Source organism: Rhopilema esculentum, chromosome 21 (genome assembly GCF_057945365.1).
Source record: "Rhopilema esculentum isolate cy_ngs chromosome 21, ASM5794536v1, whole genome shotgun sequence".
Taxonomy (NCBI): domain Eukaryota; kingdom Metazoa; phylum Cnidaria; class Scyphozoa; order Rhizostomeae; family Rhizostomatidae; genus Rhopilema; species Rhopilema esculentum.
This window is the reverse complement of record NC_142835.1, coordinates 9,400,334-9,423,672: the sequence shown is the minus strand read 5'-3', so window position 1 is coordinate 9,423,672 and position 23,339 is coordinate 9,400,334. Positions and strand designations below refer to the sequence as shown.

At 37.8% G+C, this 23,339-nt stretch overlaps 1 protein-coding gene across 1 annotated transcript; it reads left to right on the top strand.

Annotated features, from left to right (window-relative positions):
- Positions 1 to 4,849: 4,849 nt before the first annotated feature.
- LOC135684363 (metabotropic glutamate receptor 8) lies at positions 4,850 to 22,870 on the top strand. The gene is made up of 5 exons (XM_065199896.2): positions 4,850 to 5,312; positions 16,236 to 16,279; positions 17,429 to 19,049; positions 19,530 to 20,462; positions 20,802 to 22,870. The coding sequence occupies exons 3-5, from the start codon at positions 17,465 to 17,467 to the stop codon at positions 20,894 to 20,896; spliced, it is 2,613 nt and encodes an 870-aa protein (XP_065055968.2). The 5' UTR covers positions 4,850 to 5,312; positions 16,236 to 16,279; positions 17,429 to 17,464; the 3' UTR covers positions 20,897 to 22,870.
- Positions 22,871 to 23,339: the final 469 nt, after the last annotated feature.

The following is a 23,339-nucleotide window of genomic DNA, read 5'->3' as shown; positions in this document are numbered from 1 at the left end:
GACGTTAATGTGAAACGAATCCTCCATGTACTAAAAGGGTATTCAGGAATTACTTATGGTAGCCAAAAATATCAGATCGTTTCGGTAAACTTTCACCTTTATAAAAAAAAGCATGAAAGTAGCTATCATGATTTAGAAATGGGGGAAATGTTTGCGACTGGAACAGGACATCAAAAATTTTCACACAGTGTTCAGTACCAAATTTTTCTGTAACTTTTGGCATTGATTAGCTGTTCTAACTTTCATTCAAAAATCTAAGGCTGGATTGCTCTTAATTTGTCCTTAAATGATTAGGGTGTAAGCAATGCAATTGCTAGCTATTGCGCTCTAGAGAGGTGTTCAGGGCTCTGTTGCCAACAAAGTGAGTGAGACATCCTTTATTTGGCAACGAGTTTGAAAATTTACCAAAAAAGCACCGCTAGATGGCGAAAAATTGCTCGCTTTTTATATGAAACGATGTTCAAAATCATATTCTACAGTAGCTCAGCTTCAGCTTGTTTTTAATTTGTTCTTAACTTTTGATCAAATTTGAGGCTCGTGTTCTTATGAAGTTGTTCTTAAAAAAATGAGTGTAACAATTTTAGCCTTAAAAAGGTCAAAGTGTATTAGGAAAACTATATGGCAATTTTATTGTAAGCAACTGTATGGAAAGTTTTAACTTATTTCTAAGTTCTATCGTTTTAGTTATGTATATAAATATATTAAAATTATGCAGGTTCATGTCAGCCATCTTGAGGCTTTTCTAACCTTTAAAAAGAATAAAAAAAGGGTATAGTCATTGAGTATCGCATCCTTTTAAAGAAAATGCGTGAAAAGTCTCACTAGTCCAATGGCGGCGCCAGCCACTGCCGAGTGGGAGGGTAATGGGCGTGGCCAGTGAGACCACGCCCTAATAGGCTCGTCTCAGTGCTTTGTACCAGGTCAAATTTCCTTAGGAAATATGATCTTTCTCTACCTAGTGCTTTATAACCTGTTTTTAGACGAAATATGTAGACCATGTTTCGAAAAAAGTGGGGGGTAATTACCCCCCCCCCATACCACCCCCTGGCGCCGCCACTGCACTAGTCCCTTACTTGTTGCAGCTTATTTAGGCCATTAACAAAGCCTTTGAAAAGGGCGTCGAGGGGCCACGCCGACTTTACCTTTTACAAAGGAAATCCTTTGACCAAATACCTTGCAATGTGGCCCCCTAATCTAAAAATCTTGTATGGCTCGCTAAGAGATACATTAATTTGTCTACCAGAGGATAGTCAATGCTTTACATGCTTGTGCGGTTTGTTCTTATATTTTAGAGTCTTAAATTAATGTAATTGAGTATTACTAAGCAGTTTCTTCCTAACCCATGATGGTAAGAATGCGTTGGTAGGTATAATAGTTTTTATGATATATGATTACTTTAGGCATTTTAAAAGAACAATTTCACGTCTTTGAATTTAGGTCAACTGTCCACTTTTGTCTATAGCTGGGTTTAAATTGAATATACTTTGCAACTACTACAATACTTTTTGTATACATCTCGTTAATTTTTATTTGATATTTGATTGGAATGTTTACTAAAAGTAGGCTAGATAGTGATAAATTCAAGGGTTTTGTCCCTTTGACCCCATCCACAGTGGTTACTGTCCCAAACTCTACAGCCTACAGCTAAAATTGTGACGTACAAATTGAGCTTACTGCAATGTTTCGAATCCTCAGAAAGCACTTTCACTTGTTGTTTGTCTACTTCTTTTAGATTGTCGTCAAAAAGAAAATAATTCATATATGTTTGTAAGATTTTCGTGTATGTTAGTATGCAAGAAAATTTCACATTGTTTAGATGATGAATGTTGTTTAGTGGGAACTTCTCAAAATAATGAATTTTCAGTTTATCAGGTAAGTTATGGGATTCCAATTTATGATAAAGGTGGATCATCAGACATATTTAGTTTCTGATCTGTGTTGTTGAATTGCTCTACTTTCGGGTTTCTGAATATTAACGTAAAAATCACAAACAAGAGACAATGGTAGGTTTTGCAGTTTGCCAACATATTTCCTGGTCACAAAATGTTTACGCATTTTTCAGTTCGTATTGTGGTGCATTCAGAGATTCAGAGATTTATAAAATTCAGAGATATTTTGGGAGGGCTCAGCCTCTTCCCTTTACAAGTTCATATTTAGTTGGACGAATTCTCTTTTGGCATCCCTTTATCATACTGTAGATTCCTTATGAATAAGCAGTTTCTTATCAAGCTTTTTGTGTCATCGAATATTTTGATGACTTCTACACACAACGGAGGATCTTTAACACAAATGCAAGCATATTGGGCGTGGTAAAGTATTGATCATGGGTGTGGCCCCTCGAACTTGCCTACAGCAAAGCCCACTTTCCCAACTTTTTAGGTTTGTGACCCTGATTTCTACCATCATTACACCCTTAGTAAATTTGCATTTTTCTTAGAATTGTCCCTTATTCTTCTCCTTTATACTGTCTTCGTCCTTGCTGACTTTGAAATCTAGTCTACTGGGAGCGAACTTTCAGCTACCTTGAAGCGATCAATTGGCTATATGCAATTAAATCTAAAAAGTACATAAGTCGTTCATCCTTAATTAATTTGTCCTTTGCGTCGTAACAGTTCCTTTTAGATAATTAACTTTTGTGGAATTGCACCTTCTAGCCCAGTTGAAGACAAAACATTTTAACCCCCTTTTTGTTAGAGCATTGACCCCAGGGTGGAGTCCCTTGCGTCCCAATATCAAGCTTGAAAAAAAATGTAGAGCAATCATTTATTCTTCGCTTGACATAACAAGAACGTATAATTGAGAAACACGAGTAAAAGACTTCCGCATCAAGATTAATAAAAGGTTGTTGCAAAAGTTTTTTAATTATGAAGCCAACAGTGCTTCAATCCCAACCCCGATTTCTGTAAAACTTTGGCAAATGGGTAGAGAGTACCTCGATTGCTTATTCTCTGCATGTTAGAAGCTTACAAACATAGACGTATTGGGGGGCTTGCCCGCCAAACTAGAATGTTTTACTCATCTGTACCCGTCCAAAAATTTTAGGACGAAAACATGCTTTTGTCTAAACATTTAGTAAACGTTGTCTTTCTATATTACTGTCAAAAAAAGGTCGGTTTCAACAAAGTCTGTGCATCTGTGCATTCAATATCGACTGTGCACCAGTCTCTTCAATGCTATACCGAGTCGGTCATACTGCTGATACGCTTCAGTCTGCGTCAGTGGCGGATTAAAGGGGGGGGCAACTAGGGGCAGTTGCCCCTCCCTCGACGAGTTGAAGCAAGTATGGCGCCCCTTTTTTGGAAATTGTGCGCCCCTTTTGAAGAATGAGAATCAGGTAAAAAAGTTTCTGAGACCGATAGGTTAATTTGCTTCAAGGATTACTTAAAAGTTATGTTGTTCATTCCGAAAATGGATCTGAAATTGTTGTATACAGCGTTCTCTCGTCATCAATTTTTGAAATTTTTTCAGCGCCCCCACTACCAACTGCCCCTCCTTAAAGTTTGCTCTGGATCCGCCCCTGGTCTGCGTTGAATGCTTGTTTTCAGCACTGAGCAAGATAGATGCACCAAACGAAAACGCCAAACCGCAAAACGAGGCCTCAAACTTCCTTCATATACAGGGCCTTTTTTAACATACTTACTAGGGGGGCGAGGGGGGGGGAGCAATTGCCTTTGAAAATTGAAAATTCTCTTTCAAGTAGACGAAATGATAAGGCTCTGTTGCATCTAATATTATGGCTTAGTTCTCTTCCACAGGTAATTTTTGTATTTATTCTTTAAAAAAGTAATAGAAAACAAGACTTGCGGAAGATTACAAAGACTACACAAATTTCCTTACACTGCAAACAATCTTTATCCGGTGCAAGGTAATAAATCTGTATCGATTGCAAGATGTTAAATTTTTGAGGGTTCTTCAATACCATCACTTACGTTCTTGCCTTCAAATAACTAGCAGCGTGTTCCTTCGTTTCGCTCAGTTGACAAGCCGACCTAAACTTTAAATGTATGAATAGCCATGATAGCAGGCTGCTCGACGGACTCCGATGAAGTTCTTGCGGCGAACAATCGATAAAATGTAATAAATAAATAACACCGCAACGCGACGAGAATGAACAACAACAAACACACGTAAATCAGCTATGGATAAAATTTCGCCCCGGCATACGTAGCTTCATCGGATCAAAAAAGACTTTTTAAACTTTAACTCGGCATTGCCCGAAAGGGGCGTCGCTAAAGGAGAGCGCTTGCTCCCCATTCCTTGTCGGCACCATCGAAATGAGAACGCGTACTTAACTCTATGGTCGGCACATAAAATTACTTATTTTATGACCACACCCAAAAGAGTGAGACCCACCCTTTTTGTTGGCAAAAAGCAATAATATCCCTCCAAAAAAACTGTTGACTTTGCCCTTGTTACCCGCCCACCTTTTCAGTGCTGGCTTCGTGCCTGGCCTGAAGTTTGTTTTCCTGTTTGGAGGGAGGGAAGCTGCTGCCCCTATGTCAGTGGTGACTCTGTGTCTCCAACACCTGCAGTATTGTCAAAATCAAAACCAAATTGTGTATGGGGGCTATTTGTCAATCTTGGGAGCCAAGCCCCTCGTGCCCATCCTCATCAGTTTCCGCCCCCCCCCACCCTTAAAATTCCTTCCTGTGCCCCTGAATAAGTTACAACTCCTAACAGAAGCAACCCTTTTTAAAACACTCAAAATGATAAAATTTTAGAGAATCACCGGCCACTTGGATTAAAGATTATTTTGCGCAAGACATGAAAAAGCCTGTGGGCTCCCTAATGAATGAATGATAACTTCCTTCTTCGGTTAATATCGTTTCAGTTTCTGGCAAACTACAGATAACACTAAATGGATTTCGTTGTCTGTCATATAACTTTGTATCATATAAATTCTCACTCAGTCTATTCGAAGTTCAAGAAGCGTTAGTTCGTGCTGATGAAATTTGGATAGAAATCTGTTTATAAAACAAGACAAAGTTTGCCGGGGGTTAAGAGACCTCTGTTCTTCTGTAAACAAGTTGCGGTTGGCAGTGAACTTTGACGTAGGTAGACAGGGATAACCTTAGACAGTTTTATGACCGCCTTCCTGCGATTGCCGGTAGGAAGAGCAGTTTCTGGATCGAATTCTAAAGCATTACAAATCAAGTCTGGCATAGAAATATTATTTCTTGAAAGTGCCAGTCTTCGGTCGGCATCCCAGAAGCATTACGAAAGAGGGCCTATCGGGCGCCGTCATTCGGCTGACAAGTCGGGACCGAGGATGGTTTCCCATGCATCGTTCATAAACAAATTACAAAATCCACGTAAGTAGGCGTTTAAAGTTCTAAAACAGCTTGTCATGTCACGACTCTAACCTTTCCAGATGTCAGTGATTACAACTTAGCTCTTCGCAGCTTTCCCTGTCTAGAATGCGGAACTGCTGGTGTTTACAACACTTCCAAATTAAACAATTTCCTAATAAAAAACATTCTCAAAGCGGAAATACCACAAGGGTAATTAGTATGTCTGCTGTTTAACATCCATTCAACAAGTAGAATTTAGGTTTCCCACTAGTTGGCTTTGTTTTTTAAGAAGTGTTTTATCGCTAAGAAGATTTGAAGAATCGTGTTTTCTTTAATTAACACTACATTTTGACCCCGACCGTCAAAATTACTCTGTTTGTACTTTGGGCATACGTGACATGACATGTCCGTTCACTATTACATTACCAATGAAAGAACATGGTTTTGATAAGTGTATAATGTTACACACTTTTGAATGACTTTGGTATGCAGAGGTTTTTCGACCTCAGCTAAACACTTGACGACAAATTTCATTTGAGAGGAAATCTTTGTTAGATTTTGCACGTAACCTAGGTTAATTTTTTATATTAAATTACTACTTGCTATCAACGCTCATATCGCAATAATAAGAAATTGTTTTATATCGATATGATTTTCATTAAACTCTAGAATCCAGGGCCTCCGACGAAAGGGGGGGGGTGGTGCGGCGGGGACCATGTCCCCCACAGTCTTTTGCAAAACAACAGAGCTTTTTTCAAAATCTTTTGTTATGATTGTTGAATTTTCCCTTGCCCCCCACTTGCCAACCCGCGTCGGAGCCCATGGAATCAAAACGCCATCTTTGGCGAAATTATGTTTGGCAATGTATTTTTGACAAAAATCCATCCAGAGGTAATTTTCAGGCCATGAATCTCCATTATTCATGCGAAATGAGTAAATGTTTGCCTGAAAAATGTTTCAGAGGAAATGTTTTCATGATGATTTTATAGTAATAACTTGGTCAATTAAATGTTTACTTTTTATGACAAATTTGGATTATATCAGGGAAATGATATAATAAGGGCAGATATTCTAATGTTCTTTATGATTTTAGGGCACATTAACATTTCGTCACTTTTAAGACAGTTGTAAATGGTTTCATTAAGGATTGATATGGTACAAATTAATCAATATTAGGTTATAAAAACAAATTTGAAGTCAGACAATATTTTGTTTATACTAGATCTATTGATTGATTCCATTAAAGTTATTTAACAAGAAGGGCAGAATGTCTCCTTAGAAATACTCTCAAACATCATCTTACACTAGGAAATGATTTAGAAATTTTAAATTATGCTTAGGAATTAATTTTCTTTTTGTCTAATTGCCTAGAACAGATTATTGCCAAGGCGCTGTTATTGCATGTCTGTAAACTGATCCTAACAGCTTGTCACTAAATTTGCTGCTGTATCATCAAAATGTTTACACTTGACAGTGTCAACGCAATGATTATATTAAATTTTGGTAAACAAATTCTTTCTGAACATTAAATTTTCTGTACAAAAAATGTTTTATCACTCAAATTTTCTTTTTGCAAAAAACTAGATGTTGCTTGTAATAAAAAGTGTAAAAGAGGCCTGCCTGGGGGGGGGGGGGGCATACTCATACTTTACCAGATGGGATGTGCCACGGGACAGGGTACCCTTTTTGGAAAAAATATTGGACCTGGTTTCATGAATTGCATCAGAATCCTGGGACAGGGTATCAATAGTAAAAAGCTCTATAAAGAAGAACAGCTTACTCTGTTTCTAGAGTTTTCTTAGAATAAGCATGTTTCAGTTCCATTTGCTAGTGGTAAAATATCATGAGACCTGGTATATTTTGGCATAATTGTGTCAGGGTATGCCTTTGCTTTTTTTCCCTAGGACAGGATCAGGTTGCAAAAAGTAACTATCACTTCCCTAGTCAACTTTCCTGACGGGAGTCCTGAAAGTTTTTTGCTGTCAACTCTTCTATTTGTCATTCCTCTGATGTCACCCCAAATGTCAGATTTTATGAGAGACAGGGACAGAATGTTCTTTTGGAGGCTTGTACCCCTCAAAAATCCTTTTTGTTCCTTTTGTTCTTTATCAATGGTGCCTCACTAATGATAATCAATGAAAATCAATGGTTCTACAACAACATCATGCAACAACATGAAATTAATTTTTTGATCATCTGTAGAAATTCTAGGGAGTTTATTGGTGGTTGATTCAATATAAATTTCCCAACTAAAGATTTTTATGCTCTCAAGATGTGTATGCTGGTCACCTCTCCTCAAATGGCGCAAACCTCATTGACCAAAGCAAAGCCTCATACCCCAGCAGGTGATCCGATGCCAACAGATGCAGGTGATCCGATGCAGGTGGTCCGTTTGTTGATATATTGAAGCAAAACAATATATATATACTATAGGTGTAAATTTTTCAGACCATAAAAAAGGATATTCTACTATCTGTCCTTCAGTGATTTTTGTAACTTATCGCATGATAAATGAAAACCCTGAAAATTTCAGAACATTTAATTTGATATGTATGCATCAACAAATGGTTCCTTCTGGGTTCTTGATTTTTTGAAAGGGTTATTAAATGTCAGTTTGTATTGCCATCATTGGAAAATTTAATGGGTCATTTTTCACAAAAGTGTAAATTATCATTGAGGTTTGTCAAGGCAAGGGTTTTCCGACAAATATGCGCAGAATAACGTAATAATGGAAACTTCAGTATACAAATTGCGTTTTTGTTATATGTAGAAAGAAGGACAAGATCAAAGAGACTTTTTGATCGTTTTGGTATCATTTAGTTCGCTAAAATATTTTCTTTAGCAGCAAATAACTTCTTTAAAAGTTTTTTCGAGAATTTTCATAGTAAGTATAGGTTGGTAAAGAAAAATAAGTATGGATGACAGGCACCGCGCACCATTCTAAAAGTGGGTGGACTGGAAAGGGTACGCCCTTTAGAACGCTGGGAAGAGCCCCTTTTAGAAAATACTTACTTCTTTTCACTTATTTTTATAAACAGTCCGATTCAGAGAAGATATCAATAACTATATAGATAGCTTTAACAAGATAAAATACCAAGAAAATGAACAAAAAGGGTTCCCAGTCAAGACGAACTGCTGCTACTACTTAGGATCCGTTTGAGTAAACTTTCCAAAGTTGCGTTAGAGTAAACTTTCTACAAATTTTCTAACCTATTATTGCAAATAAGTGGGGGGGGGGGCTATAGCCCCTTCCCTTCTTGCCCAATGGCTGCGCGGTGCCTGATGGCTGAAATAACGAGATACCTTTATAGAGACGAACTCTAGCATTAACATTATTATTTTCTTCGACAACTACTAAATAAATAGGGTCTAATCGCCTAGGCAGAAGCCGGCCACTCCCGCTTCCCGAATAATACCTTGCCTTATAAGGGCCCCGTACAGTCGGCAATTATCGCTGGTATTTTGAAGAGTCAAAGGCTTGCGTTGATCTTATGTAGCTAGCCCCGTGGAGCAGTGGCGTAGCGTGAGCGCAGAACTTAGGCATGCGGTAACATAAAATATACGGCTATGTTGAATAAATGTAATGGTAATTTCAGTTTCTAAAAAATACAAGCGGTAATTAATGATAATCGTGATAGCAAATTTTGATTTTCAAAGTAAAAAATCATTTGTACTCTAATTCTAATCAATCAAGGTGTCTATTCTTAGCATCAGAGGCTCCGACAGAGGTTGGAAAGTGAAGAGGGGCCAAGGGAAAAATTATCACCCATGCGAAAGTTTTTGAAAAAAGCTCAATTGTTTAGCAAGACTTTTCAGAATAACTCCTAGTGCTAAAACTGCTTTGCAAAAGATTTTATTCTTATTCATATTCCTCAAGAAAAGGCATCACCTAATGCCCACCTAATGTAAGAATTTTTTATGCTATAATGAAGCTGGGGATTCCCGCAAGAAGGAGCTCTCCACATTGCGAAATTGTTAACACACTGCAGAGCCTAAGCGAACAGGAGCAACAGTTTCTGCTCATTTTTTACTCTCATAGTTAACTAAGATGAAAATAGTGAGCTGTGAGAGTTGTTAGAATTGAAGATGCTTCTATGTGTAAAGTTTCAGAAAGTTAGTCCCGGCAAATCATCATGTATTTAGCAAGGCTTGCGCTCAGGTCTACCGCATGCCCTGGTCCGTAAATTCTGACTATACTGGCAAGCCTTTTGACTTGAATTACAGAATGCGGATCATGACAAATAGACTCTGACCCCACTTTGACGAAACTTTTTCTCTTTTCAACAGTCACAAAGTAAAGAAAGGAAAATAATTGGATTTGAAATGATGTATCACGCAAAGAGTATTCGCAAAAAGCAGCTTATAGGTAGAAAAATGTTGTGGATTATCAAATATTTGGGAAGGCTTGCGCTCAGGCCGACCGCAAGCTCCAGTCCGGAAAATTCTCACTTCTCTCAGAAGCTTCTTTCGAGTTGCACTGAAGCTGCACTGGAGCATCACATGTTTCTCTTATTTTGGACAGGCAAAAAGAGTGATGTGGAGGGGCTTCAGTTTTTCAGATTTTTCGAATTTCATAATTTTTAGCGATCTGTTTACTTGGAAAAATAGCCAATTGGGGCCAATTGGCCTGTTGGCGCTAGAGTTCACTGCATGCTGCTCATGACAAGAAAGAGAAGCCGTTTATTGCGGAAATTGTTATGCATTGAAAGTGTTGCAAGAATTTTAGAATTTGTCTATAAATTTTTACGCTTGCGCCGCAAGCGTAGCATACATAGACGCTACGCCACTGCCGTGGAGCCATGCCTGAAGCGACGCCCGGATACGGTTTCTATCATTCTCCGCGAGAGGTTAGGATTTCTTTGCATCAGGATGCGACTACACGATATTTCGCATAACGGAATAAAAACAGACAAAGGTGTATTCAGCTTCTAGAACGATGCTTCCGGAATAGGGCCTAAAATAAGAAATTTTACAGATCCACATTTCTTTATAAAGTTTGGGCGTGGTACTTTGCGGCGATTGGCAATATAGGCGTGGCAAATATAGAAACTGCCACTATAGTGTAAAAAGCATGTTTTAATTGGGCGAAATCTTAAATGAATGAAGTATAAGAAGCTGTTTCTTCACAATATATGAATTGGGTTAATAAGAAAATTAGCAACATATAAAGTGATGTCTTAACTTGTAAGCAAAAGGTTATCGAAAGGAAACCCTTTTGAATCTCAGTCATGGTTTGTTTGAATCTCCGTCAAAGTTTTTTTTCTTTCCTTTCTCCTTCGAAATTCCCTTAAATCAGTCTTGCTTCTCAGACTCTAGTGTTTTTTGGTTTTTTTGGAGCCATATCTTTGTAGCTGTTCACGGAACTCGAAACTTGTGATGTGATATTTATATATTTGTTAAGTGTTTCTGGATCTATGCTGCTTTGCCAACCTGTTACTATCTTTTTGTAGATGAGAGTCAGCCTCTCTACATCGGCAGAATTAGGGTTTGCTGCGAGAATGTGTGTCATTGTCTCGCCTGGTAGAATTCCTCTGAGAACAAGTTTCAGATCTCTGTGATCTTAGGCATTTATTTCTCGAGTTTCAATGCACGATTGAATGAAATCTTGCTAAATTTGTGTCCGGGCAAAAGCTGAGTGAGGCCTTCAAAAGTCATTTTAATTGTATTCAGCCCATCAAATTATTTGTCATCAAATCCTTTCTTAAAAAAATTCGATACTATAAACGAAAACCTCGTTACGGATGACTAACAATCTATTCTCTCACATATGTACAAATTGCGCTTGTCTCTTCTTATTCTCTTTTCGCGTAGTTTGAAAGCATGATCTTTCCCCCCATCTTGTTTGTAACGCAGACACCACGCACCAGCCCATAGGGGAATGGCTGGAACGGAGCTAGGGGGCTTGTCCTAGATTTTTTACGGCCACACCCTTTGAAACACCGGAAAACATTTGCTTCTTCCTGTCCTTATTCTTAAACATAACGATTCAGAGAAGATTTCAATTAGTATAAAAATACAAAACCGAGTTAGATAAAATACAAATTTATCTTTGATCAAACAAGTTAAAGCCATGAAAAAGAACAAAAACGGGTTTCCAGTCAAGAAGAACTGCTACTAATATGTTCGTTAGCGTAAACTTTAAAAACATTTTCCAACCTATTATTGCAAAAAAGTTGGGGAGGATATTAAAGTCCCTGTTATGAAACATTCCCATCAAATGTTCCTTCCAGATACCACCGAGAGGCTTATTATCGTTCAACTGCTTTGGCCTTGAGAGAAATCTTTTCAATGCTTCTCCAATTTAAAACACCTTAGTTGAATTGTTTTAAACTTTTTCTAAAATCTACTTGAATCTACATAAACCCCAAAATACATCACGGGCAGGAAATCATAATCTCGTTCTCGGTCTTTAGGCTCAGTATTTTTTAAGTGAGTCATAAAAGCAAACTTAACTTGAGATGATGTCGTGAAGTTGAAAATGTATACCGAGTCCATCTTACTTCAAAACAACACAACATTATCATAAAGTGCAATTGAGTTTCCTCCGCATGTACGGAAGCTTCGAGTTCTGAAGTTTCTTAATTCTTTTTTATTGTCCATTGCTTATTCCTTGTAGCAATTTACTTATAAAAAATGAGTGCAATACATAAGGCTGGGATTGGGCATTCACTTTGCATTGAAAAAGATGTTCCTAATTCTAATGCGTTTCGATTGGTATTTTATGCTGCACTTTTAGGAAAATTCACTATTTACAAATCCACACTTTCTACAATTACAGTTCCACAATTTCAATTTACAAATCCACAAAGTGAGTCAGATCCACATCTATGTAGTTATAAAATTTTCATGGCTAAAAAGGAAAAATCAATATATTTCATTGTTTTGCAGAAAAACGTTTAATAGAAATTTTCATCCATTATTTGAAAAAAATCCTGCAGGTGCTTCGCAATGATGTAAATCCAGGCATAGGTCGCAAAATCAACTTAAAAACCACTTTAGGTGAAAGCGCGTTTATAAGTTTAATGTGCAGTAATTGTAAGTCAAAATACTAGGATTGAAATTTGTTTATGAGAACGCTGGAAATGTGAACACTTCTCATCAGTTTTGAAACAATGAATAATAACAATGGGTGATGTTTCTCGTATGTTGAAAAGAAATAATTTGCCCAGATTTCTGCTTTCAGTAGAAAACATCTTTCCAAGGCTAATCTAATACTCTACTGTAAGGCCATTGGGCGCCCGCATAACGGGCTTCGTAGGGGAGCTTCTATATCCTAATTCCTTGAACGCCTTTTTTGATTTCCCTGTGCTTCAGATACGTAAGCAGAGAGATGAACTTAGTCTCATTATGGTTTGCAATGCACCTTGGTATTGCTCATGCCTTTTGGCTCTAGACTTACAGTTAGTGTATAGAGAGCATCCCACCTTGTTTTAGTGGGATTTAATTGTGATTTCGTGTAGATACTTATAACCCACAAATGCTCAGTGTATTGCCTGGCTAGGCACGTATAAAAGCTTGCGATCAAGATTGTACAGGGAGTTGAGATATGCAGAGGTTGTGTTGAAATGAAATTGATGATTAATGAAGTATATATCCTAGCGTAGAGTTTTCGATCTATGTTCTGGCGTTATATACTCTGAAGAATGTCAGACTAAAAGCTTTATTAACATGTTTCAGAACGTTTGACTTTTTCAAAGCCATTTTTAAATTCTTTACCACAAAAAATTGTTTGCTAATTAATAAAATTTAACGTGTCAAAAACGGCGTTAGAATGGATCCTTGTTCAAATTGCTCTACCACACCTTCGCTATCAAGGTCACTCTTTCACGAGTACCTCTTTCTTTTACTTCGCAGCCCAAATGAGTTGAGCATCCCTTGCCAAGCTATTCAAAACACAGCATGCTCTGCATTCATTGCTTTCAGTCGAAGCTAGGCTTTGCTTTCAGCAAACGAATGCGTTGTTGAAACACCGGCTGAAATATTAGAACTCTCGTTAATACTCTTTATAGCCAAGGGATTTTGTGTCTTTACTCTCATGACATGACCCTTTGTAAACTCAGGGCTATGTCTTAATCCCACATTCTGCGCAATTCAAAACAAATCAGTCATCTCCAAAGGACGCTATTTAAACGTGTCGCATGGAGTTTGGTCCCAATGCAAATCATTCCTGAAACGTATCGCAGTTATGGCGAGCGCTTTATGGCACACAAGGGATAAATGAAAGGATTAGAACTGTTTGTTGTTGTAAGCCCAGACGGTAATTTGGAAGATTTTAAAAGACGTTTATGCTGTGAAGAGCAACAAACTAGGTCTTCCTTTGAAAGGGGGGTAATACACATTGCGTTGTTGCAAAATAGAACTTGAATGATTTGAAAAGTTAATCAAGACACCCATTGAGAGTAATCGCCGGTCTGTACCCCTGTGCTCTGGTCTGTGTATCGATCACAGATCTGTGGTATCGATACGTCCCGATATATATATATAAATATAGATTCCTCCAGAAAAGTCGACTATTGGTCTATCTGTTGTAAGTTAATGCTAATTGTTGCCAGTTATTCATTGGCGTTAAGGACAGATTACCCGAAACAATGTCAGTATGGTGATCCATTTTCATGTTCGCTCCAAAGTTTGTCAAAGTCTCGTTCCCAGGTTAAAGTCTGCGCCACAGACCAACTTCCGTAAAGTGTGCCTTTCTCCTTTCCGTCCGTCTCCTTCGCAGAAGTTCAACATAACATCAATCACTGATGGAAAACACCGATTTGGAAGAATTTTTTATCACATTTATGAAGAAATGTGTTAGATGTAATGTTAAGTCCCGATCAAGCAAACTAATTGAGCATCTCATTAATCAACCCTCAGCATGCAGGTTCAAAAAAAATTTCAATTGGTTTGACCACCCTGTTGAGCCTCGTTGAATCGTGCTGAAATTTGATTGCAATCGAAATTATCTACTGCGCAGATTGAACAGTGTTCTGTTCTTCGTGTTGTTGAGTCATATTTAATTGGTTGGGCCCCATCGTGGAACATTTATCAATGTGCGCACGCTCATTTTATTTTAATTTCACACAAAATTACTTTGTACTGTTAGTTTTTCAGGAAAGTTATTCTGAAATTAAAGATTTGATGAATTTTCATTCTCCGAAAAAATTTTGTTCCTTCCTAAACTTTCGATTGCTGTTTTCAAAGTTTATTATTGTTTTTGATACGTATGGTATGACCACCTAATCCAACATTCATCCAACATTCATCCAATATTCATGCAACATTCATGCAACCAATCTTCTTAGCGTATATGTTTGCTTTTTGTCTGCCCATTGACTCGTTCATAGTTTGTTTTCGTGATTGCGTCATTGCTCGTGAAAATTCTTGCGTCAAGAAAGAAATTGCGTCAAGAGGCTTGAACGCCATGTTTGTTGTAACTTAATGATTAACGAGATGATTGTCGCATTTGAAAATCGCACCCTACATTTTGGAATATTTTGCAATTCAATAATCATGACTGTTAGATACCTTTGTCCATATTTTGAGATAATCCGCCTTTCCTTGGAATCTTGCAGTTATTGTGGAGCTCAGGTTTACTCAAAGAGGAGATGCCGCTTTTACCTTTCCTATGTTGAAACCCAAGATGAACAGTAAAAGCCTCACAGATATTGGAATATCTCCTCTTCACGTTTCAGTGTCACTTTGGCAACTTTTTAAGTGCCTAGAAGGTGCATTGGGACACATTTAGGTTGAAAATACACTGGTTGTTTCTTAGGGTTTGAAAACAGGACTGTTTGACTCACCTCAGGAATGTAAAATTACCACACCTTGCAGTCAAAAATTCCAGAAGATATGCTTTATCAAATCTCTGTTTGTAAGTTTAACGAGGCTGGGTGCTCTTAATTTTTGGAAAAACTGAGACTGTTTTTTATGCTCTTTTGATTCTACTTATTGATTAATTCAATATTTGATATACTATAATTTTTTTCAAAACAACTAGAATACACCATATTGCTTACATTACATTTTTGAAGCCCAGTTGATAAGCTGATAAAATCTACTCTGTTTTCGTAACTTGAAATAAAATATTGCAAAAGGACGTTGCTTTTTATCTTCCAGTTTTTCATCTGAGGTGGTCATATTCTAAAGTTTTTCATATTTTCTCGATAACTCATTTTTCTACCTCCACGTATCCTAAGGAATAATCCAAGGTAGATCTTCCTATGCACAGAACAGCCTTCTCTGCCTTGCCCTAAAGATCTTTGGCAAGCATATTTTAGAAAACAGAATTAAATAACCAGATGTTTGACTTTAACAAGGATTTTTTCAAAACAATTACACAAGATAGCGGAAATATGCGTATTTCACGCCAGCAGAGGCTAAAAACAACTTTACCTTCGTTAAAGTCTTTTGTATTTTAGGTTGGGTTTTGTAATGTTTCCCGTCGCGAGTACTGTGAAACAAGAATTCTTAAATCTCGTTTCTAAGAGATAAGGATGAAGTGACTACATATTAATTATAGGAAGTACTCTACAATCGCTTGATGAATCTTCTCTCTTAAATACAGCAAAAATATTGTCACTGGATATTGTTCTAATCGCTGTTGGTGCGGTTATCTCATACCAAATACCATCTACTATACTTTGGTGTTTATTAAGCAATCAATAATGCTCGTGATTATCTCAAGAAAGAAAGACTACATAGAGCCATATGATTTCAACCTGAAGCCTTTGAAATTTCCATGTCTTGATGATAAAATATTTATGCTGATCACAGTAAAACGTAGGCTGTTTTGTTTTTGTAAACACATAAAAACACTCTCGTACTTTTGTTGTTTTCATCAAAATACTTTGAAAATGAAAACCTGTCAAATTTCCTTTTTAGATTACAACTTAGTCTTCAATAATTTATTTGTTATTGAGCTATTTTTCTATTCTAACATCTAGCGTGTCTTCCATTTAGATCACAGAACCAGCAGCCAAAAAATCGTAAAAAGATGTTAGCAGGTAAGAAACTTTCAGTTCAGTGTGTTCGGATTTTTTGGGCAGTCTTGACATTTGTCTTATAATAGTCTTGTTTTGCAACATTTTGTTGTTGCAGAAGCACAGTAGAAATGTTTTGTGTTAATTTGTTACCCGTTTTTACTTTATTGCTGTTTTTTCTAAATCTTCATACGTTTTGATATAACTTTATCTGTTATTAACACACTTGGGTGTGCAGAACAGGTCGGTTTAATTTTGAATGAAATTTTAATGGGTGTGATAAAAGCATAACACCGTAGCAAAAAACCTCTATGTATATATAGACTAAACTTCGTTCAGTAGCTTAAAACTCCAGTATTTGTTTCCTGATGAAATGCATTTTTGAACTTTGCTACCCCTCCCTTTGTTAGAAATCTACAGTTGAATCCAGTAAAGTAGGGTCAAGTAATGAATCAGTAATGTTTATCTTTCATTTTGAAAATTCCCCCACCTACTTTAAACCCCCCTAAACTGAAATTAAGGTGGGGTTTGGGTGTTTGAATTTCATTTGTTTTTTTTATAACATTCCTAATTCCCATCGACCATACGGTTTCCTCTGTCTACGTCTTGGCCCGGCTCAAAACCAAAGAGCCTTACCAACAACGACGTTACTTTTCAATCCTCTTAAAATCTAACTAAAAAGCAGACCAATTCGACATTATTATCTTAGACAGAGCAAGTGTTAGTTGTGGCATTGTATGTATGTGGATCAAGTTATCCGCATTTGCAGAAGAGGCTCTCTGCTTCCTTCTTCAGGTCTCTGTGGTATGCGTTTGCCGCCACAACGAGTTACGCTGCCACTGGCTGCTATTTATTTAGGCCCATTCATTTCTGGGTCACAGCTAGATCGTTGCTTCGAGGCTTTTGAAATTTACTCTCGCTTAATATCATCGTGTGCAGCTTTCGTTTTATGTTTTTCAGCAAAACTCCATTAATTGCTGTATCTTCTTTCGTAATTTGATCAATTTCTTCCCATGATCGATCCACTTTTTAGAGAGCGAATTCAAGTCGATGATATAGAGATAAGCCAGAAAACCTTTTCTGATAAATGTTGAGCAAGACATTTTAGTAATAAGTAATAATTTTTCCACACTCAAAGCTCTCTTATAATACAGGTATCTCTGTTATTTGTAGACAAAATGTGACTTGGCATTGCAAACATTGCTGGTGATGGGTTTGGTCATCTTTCTGATTTACTTGTGTTTTGCCATCTCAATTTCTGCAGCTATCGAGTTTGTTTCGAACAACCCAGTGAATGGAACAAGGAACGCTGCATCAACCAATGGAAAAATACTTCTCGGTGGCCTATTCCCAATCCACAGCAAGGTTGAAGGAAAAAGTGCTAGAAGTTGCGGGCGTCTCAACCACGAAAGAGGCATTCATCGAATCGAGGCAATGCTATATGCAATCGATATGATCAATAAAAACAATACAATTTTACCAAAGCATGCGATTGGTGTAAATATTAGGGACACATGTGGTGTTGATACCCACGCTTTAGAGGAATCTTTGCATTTCATTAGAGATTCTCATGAAAGTTCCAGTAACTGCGGTCTGTACAACTCGCAGAATGGTTTTGTTGGGGTTATAGGCGCAGCATCGAGCGGGGTTTCAATCCAGGTCGCTAATTTGTTGCGCCTTTTTAGGATGCCTCAAATAAGTTATGCCTCAACCAGCCCCGATCTGATTGATCGCCAGAAATTCGAGTATTTTCTCCGCACCGTTCCCCCTGATACTTACCAAGCTCGGGCTATGGTCGATATCATTAGCCACTTTAACTGGACCTCCGTTCACGCATTGTACTCTGAAGGAAACTATGGACGCAATGGCATGGAGGAGTTTCTAAAAGGCACTAAGAATTTAAGTATTTGTGTCGTGTCATTGGAGATGGTAAACGGAAAAACGGACTTTTCTGCTCTAGTAGACAAGTTGTCGAATTTCGAATCTACGCGGGTAGTTGTCTTGTTTTTGTCGACAAATCATATTTCAATGTTGCTAAAAGCCGTAAAGGCAAAAATGTCCACCGCCCCTTCATCTAAAAGGAAATTGTACAAGTTCAAGTGGCTGGCTAGTGACTTTTGGGGCACAAGGCTGCGATTTATAGTCGATAGCGACTTGTCCGAAGCGGCAGAAGGCGCAATTACGCTGACGCTTCAAACGACCTACGTTGACGGTTTCGAAAAATATTTTCGAAATTTGACCCTCGAAAATAACAAACGGAATCCTTGGTTTAAAGAATTCTGGGAAGAGACACATAACTGTACACTAACGAAGTCAGACGCTGGCTTGAAAGTCTGTTCAGGGAAGGAAGAACTACCCACGTGGTATCGTTTTGACGATAAAGTTCCATATGTAATAGATGCTGTGTATGCAATGGCGAACGCTGTGAATTTCTTGATATCCGCATTTTGTAAAGGCAAAGAAGATAATTGCCAACCTTTTGTGTTTACTGGAAGAAACCTTCTTGATTCATTGAAAAACAATGTATCGTTTAATGGCGAGTTAGGCCAATTGAAGTTCGATGAAAATGGAAGCGTTGTACGAGAGTATGAAATTCAAGAATTTGTGCTAAAGCCAGTTCCAGAGTACAGAAAGCTCGGTTCATGGCCGCATAGAGTCAAAGACATCGTGCCAGCAGAAAAAGTACAATCGACGTGTTCTGAGACATGCAAGGGAGGTCAATTTAGAATCCCAAAGTACCATATGTCATGTTGTTACACATGTAAAGACTGTGGTCCCGACGAATATGCTGAAAGTGAGTAGTAGGGTTGTAGCTAGTATTGTTCTCAAAGGGAAGGGCTCATGCGGACTTTAAGTCTCTTTACCCTCATTAGTTGTCACCAAGTCCTTTGTCATACCACTTAGCCCCTGTGTTGCCAGCAGGTCTTCTGGGTGAACCATTGGCGAACACGGATCTGTACCAAGGACCCTTGGTTTGGGGTAGTGCACCATGGGAGATTCTTTACGGATAGGCATACCAGGTGATAGTATAGCTTAATGCAATGGTAAAACATATATCACAAAATTGTCAGATAATTGTTAACAGGATGTTTGATAATTCTGTCCAGGAGCCGGGCATGCATATGTACGGTCTGACGAGTCTAGCCAAGTCTATGTCTGCCTGAACGTTTATGACACTGATGTGACTGCGTTTTGGGCAATTTGCAGTTGTAATGTTTCTTCATAATACATATAACCGTGATGTGTTTTCTGACGCAGGTTTTATCTCTTGTAGGTGAAAGCCGTTGTAAGACCTGTAGTAACTGGGAAAAACCAAATGCAACGAAGACAGGATGTGTCTTGCTGCCTGAAGAGCCAATGAACGCCACTTGGGTTATACTGATGACCACCATGTCAAGCGTTGGCATTGTTTTGACTTTCCTTATCATGTTTATCTTTTTGTACCATAACAGCACTGCCGTGGTCAAAGCCTCTGGAAGGGACCTGACTTATCCCTTGCTTGTTGGAATCATTTTGTGTTACACCCTGCCGTATGTGTGGCTCTCCGAACCGACCTCGGCTACATGTGGAATCACTAGATTTGGCCTCGGTTTTGGCTTTTTTATTTGTTACGCTGCTCTCGTAATAAAGACGAAACGAATCGAGCATATTTTCAGAGATCGCGATAAGATATCAATAGAGAGGCCATTAGCAATGGGTCCGTCTTCCCAGACATTAATTTTGTTAGTAGCTGTTTTAATAGAAGCTCTCTTTGCCATTGTTGGTTTATTTATGGAAGAGCCTAAGACACAAATCAAAGTTGACAAAGTGAGAGGCCATCGTCTAAAACTCTGTGTTCTACCCACTTACGACATTGTGGTGGCTTTCTCATGCAATATCTTGCTAATCGTTGCCTGCACGGTCCTTGCATTTCGAACTCGCAAAGTACCTGCCTGCTTCAATGAGGCCAAATACATAGGCTTCGTCATGTACACAACCTGCGTGATCTGGATCGCATTTATAACTGTTTACTTCGGATTGGAATTCCATTACAAAGAAATCGCTATTTGCATGGCAGTGTTCTTGTCCGCAACAAGTATTCTCGCTGGCGTATTTGGACCAAAGGTGTATATAATTGTTTTCCGACCTGGAAGAAATATCCGATCTCGTTCCGGACTTTTCATCCATCATGTTTATAGCAACCAGTCATTTATTGGAGATTTTCCAGGTGAGAATTAACCTAAATTCTTAATTTTCATTGTTATATTGGATATTTTTATCGTGTATTATATTTCCTTGTTAATTACACATTCGAGTAATTGCCTTTATTGATAAACAAAACGCGCATGAAACTCTGGAAGGTATCACAATCCAGACAAAGAAAATTGTTATTGGTGCTACAAAACTATCGAATCTTCACAGTATTTACCAAGGAAAGGGTCAGTGGCAACTCCATACCTATCCCAAATAATCACCACACCCCCCTGTTATCAAATTTTCCATAAACTTGCATTTTATAATTTGCGTGGATAAATATCAATGTGAATCGTTTCCTTTCTGCACTTAGGACGCAAAACAACAACAACAACTGAACTGGAGCTGACAGTAACGAATCCTGGACATGGGGTTTCACGTGACAATCAGAATGCAACGCGACAGTGAAGACAGAGCATCCGCATTCTGGTATTGAGCTCTATAAGTTGAACAATCGTTGTTCTATTGTTAATAAGTATGCTAATTTATTCTCGTTTGAGCTTGAGTTCTCTTGTAGACTGTGGCCAGGGACTCCCCTTTGGTTCATGCACTTTTAAAATGCTAAGCGTTTTTTGGTTAGGGTGACCCTTCTGGGGGAATCCATGAAATGTACATGTGGCCCTTTAAAATGCCTGTTCATCACTCTCTGTCTGTATAGAGAGTATCAGCATCATTGATTGGTTAATAAAGCTCTATCCGAGAAATGTATTTCATCAACTTTATTGGCAATTATGACATATCATCCCTTTCTACTTTTTGTATTTCTGTAATATCTATCTAGCTCAATTTTCTACTGAAAACTTTTTCCAAGACGCATAATGAATATAAATATGAATAGAAGTTCAATGCAAAACCGTCTAGGTATTGGGTCACTGTTACTCTTGTAAAATGCATTATTGTACATATTTCCTGTGTAAATGTGTCTGACGAAATTTGCACGGATTAATGGCATCTTAGGCCATCTGTCAATCAAAATTGGCCAATAAATAGGCGTAATAACGCTCACATGTTTATTGATTGGCCAATAGTAGATTGACAGGTGACATAAGCCACTTTAGTTGTCTGTAAATCATAGTTTATCACATATTAAATATGATTGTTAATTTAATATCTACTTGGAATGGTGTGAATATATTTTCTGAATTTTAAGATTTTGGGGATTATTAGCGATTAGAAATATGTTTCAATGTTTTATCTTTTATAGATAGTGGCGTATCCTGATCTCCTGGGCGTAACTACTATTGCTTTTAGGCGTAACTACTATTGCTTTTAGGCGTAACTACTATTGCTTTTAGGCGTAACTACTATTGCTTTTAGGCGTAACTACTATTGCTTTTAGGCGTAACTACTATTGCCCTAGCCTCTCCAAAAATGGTTGAAGTTGTTTTTCCCAATACACAATCCTTTTTTTTCGATTTTTCTAAAGTGATGGTGCCCCTCAAAAACTCTCCCAAAACTGTACCCTTTCTCCTGGATTGATCTTTCTTTAACTAACCTTCAGGAAATTTTCCCAACTAACACACTTTCCACAAATCAACTAGCAATAAAGTAAGGGTAAGATGAGAGGGGGTGGGGAACAACAGCCTCCCTAAGGTATCAATTTTGTGAGGAACTCGAGGACATTTTGCTTCTTTTCGGCATTGGTCTGGAAATTACATCTTTACATTCTGGAATTTACCCCTTTAAATGACCTCAACATCATTTTCGAACATATGCAGGTACGCCTTTGTTTATGAGTTAATTGGATTTGTCTTTTTTACAATATCTCGTATTATGTACAGGTTTTTTAATTTCTATCATGCATGTTTTCATTCATCGCCTCTTTTCACTCGTGTCCCTTTCAATCAAGATTAAAATATATTTGAATGTTAGAAAGGGAATTGGGAGTGATTTTTGTAAACAATAATGTAATTTTTAGTGTATTTTTTACCTTCTTTCTACAAAATGTTTAAATCTTGGACGATAGTGATAAGCGGTACTCCTTTCTTCGAATATGTAGGACTCCTGTTCATTAGCCTCGTTCTGGATAGTTGTACAATAATTCATATTATTACCGACAATCATCAGTGTTATACAAGGAAAAGTTGTATTGACGTAAAACCAGCATGGTATTTTTAAGTGGAATACTTTATTTGTTGCCAATTAATGTGTTACTTTGAAAAAAGACGAAACTTTATTCTATCCACTTGTTTTGTTTTTCAAATGTCGGTTACAGATAGAACAAGGATACTTGTTGTATATCTTTAAATTAAACATTTCTATTTAACATTTTTATTGGTTTGGTGCAAATCGACAAAAAAATGCTCGTAACTACTTCATAACGTAGAATGGCGGCAATGTAGCAAAATTCTTCATTTCAAAGAATCGTTAAGTATGCACGAATTGAGAGTCTTGTATCTGCAGTTGTTCTTGTTGTGCTTAGAAACCACGGGTCGTCAAACTTACATGTAGAAAGATAAAACTACCAGTGGGAATTCATACTGTATCTTTTCGGCGTAATTCGATGTAATTTATGTCATACATAAATTAACGTAATTCAGGTCATATCATACCTTAGTAATGAGAAGCAATGCTGTTAAGTAAATGGCAGTACATCTTAATTACAGAACATCGAGATTGATGTGCCCCAGGGCTCCTGCCTTGCCTCACTCCTGTGTATGTGATGACTTGCTGTTTGCCTTACAAAGAATTCATAAGGTATGCGGATGATACAAGCATTTCCTGTTTCTCAAAATCTAACGCCGACCTTAGCAATGGCATCAATTTAGATCTTAAGAATCTTTGCTTGTGGCTACAGGAAATAAGTTTCCCCTTAATGTCGCAAAGACACAGATCATGATTCTCCGTATTG